This window comes from Gasterosteus aculeatus, chromosome 7, assembly GCF_964276395.1.
Source record: "Gasterosteus aculeatus chromosome 7, fGasAcu3.hap1.1, whole genome shotgun sequence".
NCBI classification, from domain to species: domain Eukaryota; kingdom Metazoa; phylum Chordata; class Actinopteri; order Perciformes; family Gasterosteidae; genus Gasterosteus; species Gasterosteus aculeatus.
Window position 1 is genome coordinate 469624 of NC_135694.1, and position 16332 is coordinate 485955.

The 16332-nt window shown below is 47.2% G+C and overlaps 2 protein-coding genes across 2 annotated transcripts; one reads left to right on the top strand and one right to left on the bottom strand.

The window, feature by feature from the left end:
• Positions 1-79: 79 nt before the first annotated feature.
• cnga1b (cyclic nucleotide gated channel subunit alpha 1b) lies at positions 80-5610 on the bottom strand. The gene is made up of 15 exons (XM_040180517.2): positions 5326-5610; positions 4598-4716; positions 4395-4460; positions 4212-4265; positions 4031-4138; positions 3854-3958; positions 3493-3599; positions 3219-3393; positions 2775-2911; positions 2514-2686; positions 1655-1780; positions 1395-1547; positions 1076-1307; positions 580-755; positions 80-504 (listed from the first exon to the last, which is right to left on the bottom strand). Exons 2-15 carry the CDS (start codon positions 4690-4692, stop codon positions 304-306), a joined length of 1908 nt encoding a protein of 635 aa, XP_040036451.2. The 5' UTR covers positions 4693-4716; positions 5326-5610; the 3' UTR covers positions 80-303.
• A 1981-nt stretch (positions 5611-7591) lies between these two features.
• Positions 7592-16038, top strand: LOC120821666 (uncharacterized). The gene is made up of 5 exons (XM_040180514.2): positions 7592-8763; positions 9851-10420; positions 10920-11081; positions 11189-11393; positions 11801-16038. Exons 2-5 carry the CDS (start codon positions 10276-10278, stop codon positions 13404-13406), a joined length of 2118 nt encoding a protein of 705 aa, XP_040036448.2. The 5' UTR covers positions 7592-8763; positions 9851-10275; the 3' UTR covers positions 13407-16038.
• Positions 16039-16332: the final 294 nt, after the last annotated feature.

The following is a 16332-nucleotide window of genomic DNA, read 5'->3' on the forward strand; positions in this document are numbered from 1 at the left end:
TATTAAGTATATTGCTATTTTGAGCAATAGAAAACTACCCGAAGGTGCTAAATATTAAAATATTACACACTCTAGTTACTAAGATGTGAAATATTTACTAGAAACACATCAATAACATTTATTATTCGATCATCTGTCACTCACAATTTTTTTTCTTTTGTTTGAATAAACTTTCATTTTGTGACGCTCAATAAGCATAAAGAACGATTCATTCTTCATCAAATCTTCTTCGACTGAAACTGATTCGGTGACGTGAAATGATTCTTTTCTAACTTCTCCTCCTTCTTCTTCTTCTCTGGTCGTCTATGTCTCCGGTGGCGGAGCTTCCTCCTGCGGCGGCACTAGCTTCTTCTCTAGCCGGGTGACTCGGTGTTTGAGTTTGCCGTGCGTGGCCTCGTGCTCGGCCAGCAGCCGGGCGTAGCGCGTCTGCAGGGCGTCCAGCGTACTTGTCATGCGCTCCACCTTCTCCTCCATCTCTTTGGGGTCGGGGCCCTGCGCCGCCACCTATAGGCCAAAACAACGCCGGTAAACCCTTTTGAGCCTCTTTGTGGGGTTTTTCCAGGGGGGATGAGCATTTACCTCCAGGTCCAGCAGCCCATCCTTCATCAGGATCTGCCTCCCCTTCTCCTCCAGCAAGGCTTTGGCATCGGGGTACTCCGTCAGCGCCTCCATCAGGTCGTCTTTGGAGAGACAGAAGAGGTCGGAGTAGCCGATGCTCCGGATGTTGGCCGTCCTCCGGTTTCCTGCCCGACTGCCTGTTGGGATACAAATTTATGTTCAAACTAAACAAGGTAAGAAGGAATTACGATGGACCATCAGATATAAGTAGGACAATATTTTACCTATCAATCAATACTCTAACCACAAATTACAGAGTGTTATCACAGTATAGTATTAGTACTTTTGCTAAAAGCTACAGAGAAATTGTCATATTGTGTTGATTCTGTCTCCCCCTGTGAACTAAAGTGGTCGTGTCTCAGCGGGTTCCCTTCAGCGTCTGACACAGGAGGTTCCGGACTAAACTGAGGCTCGTTTGTGTGGAAGATCAAGACTAAACTGATTGATCTAATCTTACCTTTAATTGCCAGGATGCTGATCTCCCCGAAGTAGCTCCCGTCACTGAGGACCACAAACTGCTTGATCCCGTCGTCGGCAACGACAGCCAGTTTTCCCTCCTTGATGATGTACATCTCTCTGCCAATATCGCCCTTCTTGCATATGTAGTCCCCCGGACTGTATACCTGAGGCTGCAGCTTCAGCACCAGCTCCACCAAAAGACCGGCCTCGCAGTCCGCAAAGATACGAACCTGCAAGACGAAAGAGAACCAAGAGACCCGGCGTGTTGGTTTGTTTACAAGTCAGCCGGTTTGGGACCAGGAGGGCAGGGTGCATACCTTCTTCAGGGTGTCTAGATGGACGTTGATGGCGATCTCGGCCCTCAGTTTGTCCGGCAGGTACTTCAACACCTCCCTCTCATCTACTGCTTTCTTATTGGTCCACAGGAAGTCAAACCACTTGATGACTCTCTTCTCCAGGTCCTTTGTAACCTGGACACGGTATGTTTTTATTACTAAAGTATGTACATATATTCAAACCAAAAAAGCAGACCAGGAAACAGCCACTGACTAGCTATGCCATAAAAAGACTAACCAACCTTTCGGAAGGTCATGTACTGTTTGATGGCGTCGATGCGAGACTGGAAGTTGGCCCTGGCAGCGTTCATGTTGGTGATCATCGAGCCGACATTACCAACAATGGTGGCAAAGATCAACACACCAACCTAGAGGAGCAAAGAAGACAATACAGGAAGTTAGAAGGGCCTGAGAAGTACTCTGGGTTTTCACAGAGGACAAGGTCTCTCTGAAAGTGGTAGCTTACTAACATTATGTCAATGTCAATGTCTTTTAAAGGCCAGTGGCCAGCCAAAGTGCTTCACAGGATAAAAACAATCAGCATCAATAAAACAATACAAGCAAACGCAAAACAAACAAACAAGAAAAAAAACAACTAAATAACAAAAAATAAACAGTAAAACAGTAAAAGGCAAACACATAAAAGATCGATGCAGGTGACTTAACTCAGCCAAAGGCCAATGTGAACAAGTGAGTCTTAAGGCGAGTTTTAAAAGTAAAAAGGTCGCAGACCGCACAGAAAACGGCAAAACGTTCCACAGTCTGGGAGCCGCTACTGCGAAGGCTCCATCTCCTTTTGTTTTAAGGAACAACCGAGGAACGTCCAGAACCAGCTGGTCAGCTGACCTCAGGGCTCTGGAGGGTTGAGGGTTGATGGTTATGGTGACAAAAGACCTGGTGCTGCACTGACACCGGGTACCCAAACCGGTTTACCGTTGCAATTGGGGTTACCCGAACCAGATACACTACGGATATTGGGGATACCCAAACCAGTAGACTACTGATATAGAGGGACCCACACGAGATAGACCACCAAACATGCTAGACCCCTAACACAGGGACCAAACCTGGTAGATGAAACACACCTTAAGCCACACTCACCAGGAAGTCAGTGACGACAAATAAGTACTCCGAGTTCTCCACGGGGGGCGGAGTCTCTCCAATGGTGGTGAGAGTCAAAGTGGACCAATACATACTGTAGGCGTACTTCCTCACCAGACGACCAAACTCCGGATCTGCCGGGTCGGGATACACAAACCTGTCAGCACCAAAACCTGCAGGGATGGGACGAGGCGTCAGAAGCTTTCAAACAGCTACCACTGATCCAACAACCAGAGTCAGGATTCAAACGGGAAACCCCACCAATAGCCTTGGAGACGGAGTAGTAGAGGCAGGCGTTCCAGTGGATGATGATGACGATGTACATGACGAGGTTGGAGATACGCAGAGCGTTGGGGTAGTTGGTCCGGGTCTCCGTCCTCTGGAAGAACTCCAGCATCCTGAGACAAATTTTAAGTGATTTTTAAAAAGGATTGTCTAGTCTTGCTATCAGCGGGAGGATGGCAGTGTGGTGCAGACTGAAACATCTCAACCATGGGATGGATTGTGATGAAATGTTGTCCAGATATTGTTGCGTGTGGTATTCCTGTCTGGAAGGCCACACGCCGGAGCAAGCTCTGTCAGCAAAACAGATCTGACTATACAGTTCAATCAATATCAAAAGATGTTTATTCCTAACAACTTCATGTACCCGTGGATGTACTTTTTCTTTAGGGTAGTTTCCGCGCCAAGCTTGTCGGCGGTTACCTGTTGAACCTGAACAGCTTGTTGAGGCGGATTTCGGGGTATCTGGTGCCGAGGGCTAGGTAGAGCACGTCTGTGGGAACCATGGAGGCCAGGTCCAGTTTGAACTGGACACTGTGCATGTAGCGCTCACGCAACTTCTGCTCGTCCTTCACCAGCAGACCCTGCTCCAGGTAACCTAGGCAACCAGACACAGACATGTCACCTGTGGTACGTTTTTTATATATAACGTCAGTCAAGTACACAGGACAATCTGTGGGTGTGTGAGGGCTCGGACCGGTCCTCGTTCTGAAGATCATGTCTGCGATGTAAGTGAGGTCGCACACAAAGTCCAAAAGGAACCAGAGCATCAAATAGTCGGTCTGTAGTTCCTCGAAACACGCCCTGAAACACACGTTAACACACATTAAGACATTAAGACATCATAGGAGCGACTACTGATAGAGGACCTAAATCCACTTGTGTTCTGGGACCAGGACCATAAACCCACATGGCCACTCACAAAACCCGATAAGATCCGGACCCAAACCTGGTCGCCTTGGGAGATCTGGGCACTTACCTCTGGACCACATCTTTACCTGCATTTCCATAACTAGTGATTGAAACTAGAGTCTAGTCAGGGGGGGAAGGTGTGTTACCTGGCTATGATCAGGGTCCAGTTGTACATGACGGGGACGGTGATGACAGCCAGCCAGTAGTAGTAGGTGTTGCCTGCTGGATCAATCACTGTGATCTCCTGAGGACTGGACACAGTAATGAAGTGTGACCATGATGAAACCAAACACAGGCTGTGAATCAGTGGGAAGCAAACTCACGCCTCCTCTTTGGCCTTTTCTTCATTCTTCTTTTCTTCATTCTTCTTCTCCTTCTTCTTCTTCTCCTCCTTCCTCTCCTTCCTCTCCTTCCTCTCCTGCTTCTCCTTCCTGAGGGGAGAGATCACAGGAAACAGGTTCTACTCAGAGGAGCTCATCAGAGGAGCTGCTGTCAGATACTTACTCTTTCTTCTCCTTTCTCTCTTTCTTTTCTTTCTTTCTTTCCTTCTTCTCCTCCCTGCAGGACGGCAGGAAACACACGATTGTATATTCACTTAATATGGGTTTTCATATAAAGAGACGCCTTGAAGAGCGGATTCACACGATGTCACAGGTGTGCGTTAAACGTTGTGTGTGTGTGTCTTACTCTTCCTCGTTGTTGTTGCTGTTGTTGACGTTAAACAGATCTCCAGGTTTGACTTTTTGATTGGTTCTGAAACAGAGAATTAGACGACAAGACTCAAGGAGGGAAATGTCTCAATGAGCCTTGAAACTTCTCAAGAACCACAAGACCTTGAATGATTGACAACAGAACCGCCCCATTGACCCTCAAGCTTCCCCATCACTCACCTGTCGCCTGGGTCCTCCTCCATGTCCAGTAGAACGATGGTGGGAGGAGTCAACCTGGAGGTGGGGGTCCGTACTGACGGAGCCACTTTGGCCATGGAGGTATTCTGTCCTCTGGCTTCCTGTTGCCAGGGATCATAAAAACAGACAACGGAGGTTCACTGGGTCACATGAGGGAGTCGTGTTGATCTCAATGTTCTATGAATTTGATTATAGAAATGTAAGTATTGGTTCAGAAGGTTTAAACAGTGATTGGTTCGGTTAATATTACAATAGTAACTAAAGTCTGAAGAAGAGCTTTGTCAAAGTTAGCGTGCTTTTATTGTGAAACGGAAAGTTCTCTGTATAGGCTTGGCAACATTACACAGATTATATACGTATATATATATGTGTGTTTCTAGGAAATGCAATAAATAAATAGTCCTCATGCACTAACCACGTGGTGTAGCGTTTTGTTCTGGGTTTTACATGATAATAAAATATGTCTTTAGTTTTATTGATATTGTTGGTTTGTGCTCGTTACAATCAATTAAAAGTTAAGTGTGTGCCGTGATATCTCTAAATGTGATTTAATCACACCATAAATGATCATGTTCAGTTGTTGCTCAGAGAATCTTTTGTCTTTTTCTTCTTCTACTGAACTAAATAACATCTATTACTGAAAATAATTACTACAAAATAAAAGCATCACAGCGCTTATGATCGTTTTGGATGGATAATCTCTTGCTCACCTGCCACCTGATAATCTGTCGCCCTCGGTTTTGCGGCCTAGACCCGGCAACTGCTCGTCATGCTTGTCGTCATGGAAACGGAGGAGTAACCCCCCCCCCCACCCCCTTGCACGCTTGCACCAGGCCGAAGCGGTTAAATCCTGAAAAGTTTGGCGGGAGAACTGGGATAAAAAACGAAGGCCTGCGAGACGTGATGGAGTGTTTGGAGGAGCAGAGTCACCCTGATGAGGATAAAGAGATTAGAGGAGATGACACCGCCCGTCTCACCTGAGCACACAGACCCCCTCCACCAATCAGCCACACCGCGAGGGATACGGTGTGTCTCTCTGTCGTTACCTAACGTCTCTTTGTTCCACTTTGTGTGTCTTTGTAGTCACCAGAGAGGCGGCTGGTACTCGTCTCTCTTAGGACACGTTGTGGGTGAAGGCCTCTGTGGTGGAGACTTGTGGATTTAGCCCTTGTGAGAAATCAAAAGTATCTTAAAACTTGCTTTGCGATCATCACCTTCGCCCCGTATCACCAATAACCCTGTTTGTGAGCTTCAAGGCACTTTGAGGGGGGGGGTTCTATTGGCTCCTAGAGGTCGTGACCTTGAGTTGGAGTTCAAACCTTTACAGCAGTGATGAAGCACTGAAGGGACTGAGATGTGAAAGTGAGAATGGAGGAGAGATTGTAGTGAGGGTGGATGATGAAAAGTGAGGTGGGGGGGGGATTAACAACATGTGATCCTCTTGAGTCAGCACACACACACATGACACACACACTACACACACACACTACACACACATACTTTGATAGGCTTATTGGGAATTAAACCTGTGTTAACATGCCATGATAACAGGAAGTCTCATCATGCTAACAACAATAATGATGCTAACATGTTGATTTGGTTAACTGGCAAATGCAGAGAAATATAAACTGTGTTTCTGTGAATTATTTTCATTTCATTGATAATGACGCCAGTGAATCTATTTATCTTTAGAAGTCCAAAGAAAGAGAAAACAAATCAAGACAAAGTTTAACACACCAAGGAGATGAGGAGATAAAGGCAACAAGGATGGAGGAATAGATATGAAAGGAGCATCAAGGTTGCAGAAAACAAGGATGAAAGTTGTCTTGTTTCTTTCTTTCGGATCAGATTACACATTCTTATAATATAGAATAAATACACCAAACGACCACAACAAACCAATGTGACTTCAGATAAGTTACTTGATGATTTTTAATTATTAATTATTGGTTTCCGGCAGCAGAGGGCGCCACCTGCCTGCTAATGACATCACACAGGAGCCTGATGAAGAGGTGGTTACAGCTGGTGATGATGATGATGATGACGAAGCAAAGCGTCTAACGGGGAGATGACCCGCTGTCATCTCATTGGTCAGCTGCTGTGACGTCACCAGTTATCGACCTGCTTCCTTTCTTCTGTCCAGCAGGGGGCGACTCTTGGGCTAACGCTACAAGGTTAGCATTTGTGATGGCCGCTGTGCTAATGTTACTCGGTCAAAATGTGTGCTAGCGTTATTGGGTTAGCACTCGTGCTACTGGGTTAGCCTTTCTGCTGATATCAGCAGGGCTTGTCTTTTTGCTAGCGTTATTGGGTTAGCACTTGTGTTTGCTTGTGCTGGTTCAGGAACAGACTCATGTTCAGTGTTTTGCGTTAGAGAAGGAATGTCCCTTCAGTGTTGCCGTAGAGGCAAACGCGGTTCCTGTCTTGGGTGTAAAGGTGAAAGTTTGAGGTTGAAGAAGAAGACGAGCGAAGCCGTGGGCCGAACGACATGTCTGGTTTCCTGATGCTGTTTATTAAGGTCTCATCAGTGCGTCCTCCACCAACCGAGGACGCTCGGTCACATCACCTGGTTCACGGCGTGCGGACGCGGTGAAACTAGCTTTCGTTTGAACGATGCCAGAGATGTGATGACTCTAAGTTTGTGTCGATCTTCAGGCATGTGGGAACCGTGTCATGGCCAAACACTCCAATGTGGTCTCTCTGAATTGCAGGAAGGGCCCCAGTCTCTTCAGGATGCTTCCTTGGTAGGATGGATCCTAAGAAGGAAGCATCCTTCAACCCTGGAGAAACAACAACAACTCGGATTACCAGCAAGTTATTGTCAGGCAGCTCTTTAAAAAAAGGAAAGGGTCCCCTCGTGTTGCTAGGAGAGGCAGCTTCCTAAAGGCGCACTGTGATTGGCCCGCAGCCTGGCGCCTCCAGCCAATCAGGTGCCGGTGCGTCCGCCATGAGAATCCATAATCCCTCTTTGCTTCCATTGTCAATACTACGATTCATACTCCGCCAATATGAAGGTTGGGTTCTTCTATAAATATATAAAGAATACATGTATATACAACAGTATGTGGTCCGAATAGAATAGAGATCCAGATGTGAATGTGGACTTTAGTTTGAGAGTCGGAGCTGTTACCGGATGGTGGTCGTAATGGCGGAACTGTCAAATAGACGTCACACAAACACATGGAACTTCCGGTTTGAATAGAGTTCTCCTTTACAGAATAAAGGTTTGAACGCAAATATAGAGACACAGGCAGTTTCCAGATAATTCACTGTAGTAAAAGTACATACAACATGGTAGAAATAATCTGTTACTTTTATATCATTAGCTGATATTTATAACAACTAATAGTGGCAATACTTAAGTTGCAGTTAAAGTCAACATACCAGAATACCACAGTGTAACAATACTCTGCTATATTAAAATGCTATATAAATAAATACAAATGATCTGTTACAGTAAAGCTCTGTAACAGTAAAAGTATTAATACCACACCGTACTAATACCACAATATAAAACTAATCTATAAGAATACAAATGCCACAGGGTACAAATACCAAGTTACAATAAAGGTACTAATACAGAACAGTAAAAGTACTATATTAGTACTTTTTGTATCAGTACAGTAAAAGTACATTTACCACACTGTTAAAATACTAAGACTCAAAAAGTGCTACACGTTTATACAATTCTGTACCAGTAACTACACAAATGCATGTATTTATTTTAATGTTGGGTATGGGGGAAGCATACACATATAACACATGTAATCTCTGTGTACACTGATCCTGGATCAGAACATTCCTCCGTGCATGAATCTCCAGTAATCTGATATACGTGTTTACGCATCAGTACGCGGTCTAAATATACACCACCCGGAGGCCTTTATTGTGAAAGGACCCCGGCGCGGCGAGCCGGAAGCTGGCGCGCTTGACGTGCCGCTGGCGCTGATGGCGGCGGGCTGGTGGAGGGTCGCACCGCGGAGGGAGAGCGAGGAGGCGGGGAACCGGAGAGCAGAGAGAGAGAGAGACCGGACGAGGCCCCGGTGTTACCGAGCAGCGACACACCGACGCGCTCCCTGCGGCCACGCCGGACCACGAGAGCCCGAAGCCCGCAGAGCGGCGCGACCAGGACACGGGGAGATGGAGCGGTAAGCGAGAGGGGGGGCGAGGGGGGGTCTGCAGACACACACAGTACTTATATATAAATACATGTGTACACACAGTACCGCGCTCAGAATACTGCCTTCAGAGTACACAGACCGGAAACAGGATGTCATTGTGATATTAACACTTGTAGCCTCTGTGTGTATTTATTATTATTTTATTATCGTGTGCGCGTGTGTACGTGTTTCTGTGTGTGTGTGTGTGTGTGTGTGTGTTCGTGGTGTGTGTTTGTGTGTGGAGGGGAGGTGAGGGGGGGTCACATTCATCTTTTCCTTCTTTTTTTCACCTTTACATTTTATTTTCAATTCCTGTTTTGCTACAGATTCAAAATATCTGATGTCTTTTGAGAGGAAGTACAGTTCATATTAATATATTGTTTTATTATTGTATTATTAGCATAATTGTATTGCGTTATTGCATTATTATGAATATATTATTGCACTATTTAAATCAGAATATTATTCTTTAATCTAGTGTTGTCTGTTTGGCCCCTGACCTTTGTATCAGTCTATTTAATTAATGTCTAAATAATTCTGAGAATATAAGTATATGTTTGTATTGTTAAATCCTCTGGTGTTATATTATTATATTAAACAGTATTTAAAGTTATACAAAATATTTGATATGTTTGGAAATCAGTTGCTTTTGAGAAACAGATACAGATATCACATCATATAAATACCACTGTTATACAGGGTTATACTTAAATATCACCATTATACTGATATGACATCACTTAAATATCATGAGATGTAATGGCTAAATATCACTAATATACTGATATAAGAGATACATATCACTATTATACTGAGATGCAACAGATAAATATCAGCACTGTACCTGCTGTTGATTAAGTAAACAGGAGAGATGTGACCCGGTTCTATAAGGCGAGGGTCCTCTCAATGCATGATGTGTACCCGTGTGTGTGTGTGTGTGTGTGGATGAAGAGGCAGCATTGTGTGGGTTCGTGCTTTGAGCTGCTTCACTGATGAATATCAATCAGGCCCGTAGAAGTCGGTGACGTCCTGCTCATCAATAAACTATTGTTTTCTGTCTCTCTTTCTGGTTCAGGACCTCCAATTGGCCGCCATCCTGACTCGCTTGCCGCACAACTGCAGCCGCACAACTGCAGCCGCACAACTCGCAGTATCTCGTGTTTAGTCGTAGTAGTCAGTACAATTAGCTCGTTGTCAGAAAACAACACTTAAACAAGCGATATAGCTGCTACTTCAATGGGAAATTCTCTCGGAGTTCACCTGCTTACAAAAGCATGTAGCTTAGCTTCATCTCGCGGTTAGCAGCTCTCGGCTAGCGCAGCAAACCGACCCGCTGCTCACTGTTGAGAAATTCTGTCAGACAATAAAGAAAGTACAAAAAGACAATGTAGTCGCCCTCTGTTCCGTTTTTTTTTCGGATTTTGCTAGCTGACAGCTAGTTAGCCGCTAGTTAGCGGTCGGCAGTGGCGCGGCGCTAGGCTCTGGCAGAGCAGGGGTGCGATGGAGTACCACTCCGGTGGCAGCCTGCCCCTGCTGGGGAGACCGCGGTACTGCCCCGGGGCCAGCGCTAACGGAGGCTACCTGTGCGAGACGGGTCACTGCTGCGGAGAGACCGGCTGCTGCACCTACTACTACGAACTCTGGTGTAAGTGGCTCCTCATCACTTCCCCAGAAGATGTTACATCCTGCAGCCGTAGCGCTCGTTAGCTTAAACGCATTCAGTAGTTCCCAGGTGACGCCATACCTGTTAGCCAAACTTAGCACAGATCCAACCAGACTCCGGTCAGAAAACAAGCATTTTAAACGTCGTCTGCGTGTCGTTTTGGAGGACGGACGCGACAAAGCAGGAATCAAGAGTTTTGACTTCGTTATTTCTTCATTCAGGTTTAAGCAAAGTGATCATTTCTCGAATATGATGCATATTAGTAGAAAGTCCAAATTCATGTTTTCTTTGTTCTCTCTGTTCCCTCTCAAGCAAATACCTTAAAATGCTTTTTTTCTGAATGGAATGTGGTTTGCTCGGTGGTAAGCTAAGCTAACGTTGTAGCGGCTCCATCAACACTCAGAATGACGTCATAATGCATAAACACCTTGCGTGCGACGTCTACACGCGCGCCGCCTTGGACTCTTTGTGTTGTGTTCAGGGTTCTGGCTGCTGTGGACCGTTCTCATCCTCTTCAGCTGCTGCTGTGCGTACCGACACCGGCGAGCCAAGCTGAGGGTCCAGCAGCAGCAGAGGCAGAGAGAGATCAGCCTGCTGGCCTACCACGGGGCCAGCTCCTACCCGTCCTCCATGCTGGACCTCAGTGAGACACCCCGTCCCTCTGTCTGTGTGTCGATCTGTGTCTGCCGCGTTCGTCACGCGATGTGTTCAAAGACCGTAGGAGAGATGAGCATCTTAACTATCCCCCAGGTTTCCTGGCGTCCCTGAAGCTGCCGTCCTACGAGGAGGTGGCGGCTCAGCCCTCCACCCCTCCCCCTCCCTACAGCTCCGTGTTCACCGCGCCGCGCTACCCGCAGCCCCCCCGCGCCTCCGACCCCCACCTGCTGACGCGCCACGACCCGCTGCTCCACCAGCCGCTCAGCGACGGGCCCTCGTCCCTCAGCTCCGACAACAGGTACTGGGAAAGAAAGGAAGTACTGATGGCATCACTGGGAGTCCTGTGTACAAGTACTACTGCTTTAACAATGATAACTCCTTTGAGGCCTTTTAAAGTAACACCAGTGTACACTACTACAAGATACTACTAGTAAGAAGTACTGGCACTGCCGAGGCTGCTGAATTTATACTATGGCTACTACTGTTGTATTAGACCAGGGATACTACTACTATTACTACTTTATTTAGACCATGGATACCAGTACTACTACCACTTTTGTCTACTATAGATACTACATATACAAATACTAATACTTCTATACTAATACCATAGGTTTGACTAGCTGTAGTTCTAGTGAAGTATTAGTGCTACGAGTTCTGTGCTGTTGTCGTGGTTACCGTAGACGAATAATAATCTTCCTGTAGTTCCAGCTGTTCCTGTGACTCCTGCTGCCCCTCCTCCCCGTGCAGCTCCTCGCTATCGCCCCCCGTCACCTACGAGACCGACACCAGCCACGCCACCACGCCCGGCGAGGCCGCACCCCTGGCCTTTGACGTCGCCATGGAGACCATCACAGCCGCTGCCACCTGCCTTGCGGCGTCCGAGGGTACGGTCAACACTCGGGGCCCCGATGCCGAGGACTCGCCGGTCGTGGAGGTGGTCGTTATGGGGGCGGTCTCTCCTGACTCAGAGGGGTCTCTTTCTGTGACTACATCGCCAATGAAGCAAATGTCCAAGCCGGTTCTGCTACCCAGTCCAAGTGTCGTTGCCCCACGGCGCCCCTCCATTCAGACCGTGGGCGCCGAGGCTCTGGATCGGGGCCCCGGCACTTCTGACAGAAGCCTCGAGCAGACGAGAACATCCGGCACGGCCGATGATCCTTGTGGTCCAAACACCATACCGGGTCCAGACGCTAGCAGGGCCTCAGTCACAGGCCCTGCTAGCGTCTCAACCCCGGGCCCAAGTCCTAGTCCGGTGCCAATTCCAGCCTGTCTGAATCCAACCCCATCTCCAAAACCAGTACCTTCAAACCCAACCCACGCTTCCACCCGAGTACCTTCAAACCTTAAACAAGCTCCAGAACCAGTACCCAAACACCTAATCTCTGTACCGGACCCAATACTTACAAACCTTACCCACGTGCCAAACCAACACTCAATTACCACGGTATCAGACTGTGAAAAGAGCCCACCTCTAAAACCTGCCTATTTCAACCGTTGCAAGTTTACAGAACCGACAGCAGGGTCAGATGAAGTGCTGGTTCCTCCCGGCCCGATGCCAGGCTCACCCTTCTGCCTGGGTTCTGTTGACCTTTTTGTATCTGGTCCAGATTTGGCTCATTCTGAGGTCCCGACTCTATCACCGGACCTTGTCAATGCATCGGCGTCCAATGGAGCTGGATTGAGTTCTGGTTCTGGATCAGGTCCAGCGCTCACTTTCACATCACCTTCGCCCTCCCACCCGGACATAACCATCAAGTCCGAGTCCTCCTCCGGCCTCCACCTTTCCTCGCCTCCTTCCCTCCTGGCCCCGGCTCTCCTGCTCGATCCCCTTGCCGCTCTGCACCAGTCGAACAAAGGCGGGCCTCCCCCCGGCCACGCCTCCTCCCTGTCCCCGTCGCCTCGGGCCACCCAGTCCCCCCCGAAGCAGACCCTCTTCTCCCCTTGCGTGGACGTCTTTGAGCCGGGACCTCCCAGCTGGGCGGGCGGCGAGGAGGAGCGGGAGGAGGACGAGGAGGAAGAGGAAGACATTGGAGCCGACGAGAGCCAGTACCGACATCGCCGACTCACCGGCGACTCGGGCATCGAGGTCTGCCGGTGTCGGGTGGAGGAGGAGGAGGAGGAGGAGGAGGAAGAGGAAGAGGAGAGGGATATGAAAGGAGGCGGAGACACTGAACTCCACGACAGTGCGGACTGCATCGCCAGAGGTCACACGACCGTGGGGGAGGGCCTCAGGCCGCGTAGCTCCGCCTCCACTGCCACGTCCGAGGACGCTGGCAAAGTTGTTGTTGTCGTCGTGGAGACCGTGTGATCGGCCTGAACCGGGTGGATCAAACCAATCCAACCAAGCAGTGGCAGTGAAGGTTACTACTACTACTACAGTGAAGGCTACTACGGTTAGCATCCGTTTGTCGGGCGTTAGCAAGAGATTCTACGGGAAGCCTCAGCTCAACTCTACGGGGAGTATTAGCTTGATTTTACGGGAGGCTGTAGCGCGATTCCGTGGGAGGCGTTTTAGACTTGGTTGCACCACTAAACCAACGGCTGGAAGAAGTATGGGAAATTGGCAATCCGGTGCTTTAAAGGGTTGAACAGAAATTAAACCCACGGCCTCTTAGCGGCCTCGATTTGTAATTTGTCAACTCCAAACTTGGTAGAATACCAATAGTTTCTTTCAACCTGCATCATCTGCCTCCATATTTGCGGGCTGGCCGTCGTTGGCCTCCTCTGTTGATCCGTCATCAGTAACATTTGTGTTAAACAACAAATGCCCTCACCCTTTAAAGCAGGACAACAGGTAATAAAGCTATTCTTTAGCGATCAAATAGATTTAAACCTCGCTAATATTGCTATGCTAGCTAGCTAACACTAAGATCCTACTAAAATAGTCAACATAATTAGCCCCGACCAGAGTAAAACTAATGTTGCACGTCCAGTTGTAAATGGAGGGCTGCGTATCCGCTAAGCTAACGTGGCGTTTGAGTAACGTGGGAGCTTTGGGAATCGACGTCTCAAATGATCGTCAAAGTTGTCGTTACAAACGCGAGAACCAAGAAATCTAAAAGTACCAGAGAGAAAATATCAACGTTTCAACTAAACAAATGTGGTTAAAAGGCAATTGAATGTTAAAATGTAGTGGATCTAATCTCTATACGCGTTTAACCCGTCACACCAACAACAGTCTCAGCGATCACGTGACCGGACTAAATTACATTTGGCGGGAAACGGTCTTTCTGGGTCGATGACGCCCGTTTTTTGTCTGAAGAGACGCGGGAGGACAAGTCCCACGCTAGGGAGGAGACATTGAGATGGAAGCGGTCCAGGTCTTTTCTGGGTGGAAGAGAAAAGCTCTTTTTGTATAAAACAATGGACGCTTTTATAGCGAAGACAAGGAGCCAAACAACGGAAACACGTCACGGCTGTTTATCCTCACAAGACCAACTTTACACCAGAAGGACAAAGTCTCATTTAGGATTCAACCTTTAACAATATTTCAGGGTTTTCTCTTAATTCCCCTGAAAGTAATGAGTGAAGGAAAATGTACTGATCACAAACAGGAAGCATCGATAGAGGTTTTCTCACCGGCTTTATTTCAAGCTTCTTCAGTGGATTTAAATCTTCCTGAAACACATGTTGAGGAATTAAAGCTTGTTTTTCGCTGTCGACGTGATGATGATGAAATTATTGTAAAGAAGAATGAAACAAAACAAACAAACAGTGAAGTTTAACAAAAACCTAGTTGTGCTTTTATATGAAACGTTTTCTATCGTTGTTGCAGGATGTTCTCCTTCGTCACACTAGTGCTGATTACAAGTCGGCCCAATAAGCTTTAAGATTCTAAAGAATAATCTGATGGGAAAGAACGAGGCGCTGGGCTTCATATCTTCGACCTGATAAACTAGAAATACACAAAAACTAAACATTAAAAGTAATTACCGACGTTTATTGTTTCTGTCCCACAAAGTGCACTTTGTTGTTTTCATGTTCAACAGTTTAACAAACTGAGTTAGAAAGTTTCACCAAACACGCAATGTCCCTGAACGAGGCGCCGGGCGGATCCAGGACTTGTGGGAGGTTGTTTTGGGGAGTGAAGACGAGGTTGAGTGAAGGGACGAACCCTGACAGCCGGGAGTCCGACGGCGGCGTCCCGCTCCTGGAGGAAGGAGGACTTGGTTGGCACGGGAACCATCCGATCTTCTGTTATGAGAGCCCATCGAGTCGTGGGAAGACCAGCCCACAGATTTGAGTTGAGCTGAAGGTCCCCAAAGAGGGTGGGTCCTCCTCGGGGAGTTCTGCGGGTCGCCATGGGTTTGGCAAGGCACCGGCTCTGCCGCGGTTGGATTCTTGCCGCCGCATGCTGGTGCCATGAGGCTCGGGCCGGGCTAATGTTTGGAAACGCCGTCATCTTCATGTTGGCAATCAAAGCTGCTTCTTAGAATCGTGTCTGAGAATGAAAAGCGTCGTCTCACACTGACTGGGTTCACAGGTCACAGGTCAGGTCAAGGTTATGGAGGTGATGGAGATCTCCTGTAGCTTGAGACAACTCCCTTAAACACAGAACTAACCAAGATGATTGAAGGTGGTTTCCACCGTCGAGGGAAGTTACTGGTTCAGTTCTGGTTGTGTTCCCGGTCTTTGTCTCAAGAATTCAAGTTAGCCGCCTCAAGATGAGAGAAAACTACTCGTCCTGATTGACGTGTGAACCCAGTTACAGTTTAGGTTTATTTAAATGTTCTTAAACCAATTTGATCCCCTCGGCTCCACTTCCTGGTTCCATCGGGTTTCTGCAGAGAAGACTTCACGACCTCTACATGTCACGACAATAACGACGCTGATTATTAGTAATGCTAAATTAATAGTGTGTGTGTGTGTGTGTGTGACATAACTAAACCAGCCTGTTCTAAAAATGTGCAAAGATATACTGAATAAAACTGTTTAATCTGCCTGCTGATTGTCTCCGTTTATCTGCTGATAATCAAGTTATTATTCATTATCAATTCTTTTCAAAGCCCAGTTTAAACTTGGTTTAGTTAAATACCTCTGAGGATTTAAAAGGTTGATTGCCTCAAGTGTTAGAGTGAGTTAGCCTAGCATTAGCAGGAGCTAACTTAGCATTAGCTGTTTTGTAGATTTTGTTGCTGTTAGCCGCTGACTTTAACGGTTAGTTAATGAAAGTTGCATTTACCTTCTTGTTGAACGCTGGTGTTAAACTCTTGATTACGTGCAGATGCAGACGT

Coding starts and splice junctions, on each gene's coding strand:
- LOC120821666 (XM_040180514.2), top strand. CDS start 10,276: ATGGAGTACCACTCCGGTGGCAGCCTGCCCCTGCTGGGGAGACCGCGG. Junction 10,421..10,919: donor CTACTACTACGAACTCTGGT/GTAAGTGGCTCC, acceptor TGTTGTGTTCAG/GGTTCTGGCTGCTGTGGACC. Junction 11,394..11,800: donor TCCCTCAGCTCCGACAACAG/GTACTGGGAAAG, acceptor ATCTTCCTGTAG/TTCCAGCTGTTCCTGTGACT.
- cnga1b (XM_040180517.2), bottom strand. CDS start 4,692: ATGGCCAAAGTGGCTCCGTCAGTACGGACCCCCACCTCCAGGTTGACT. Junction 4,266..4,394: donor AGCAACAACAACGAGGAAGA/GTAAGACACACA, acceptor GCCGTCCTGCAG/GGAGGAGAAGAAGGAAAGAA. Junction 2,687..2,774: donor CTCCGTCTCCAAGGCTATTG/GTGGGGTTTCCC, acceptor CCATCCCTGCAG/GTTTTGGTGCTGACAGGTTT.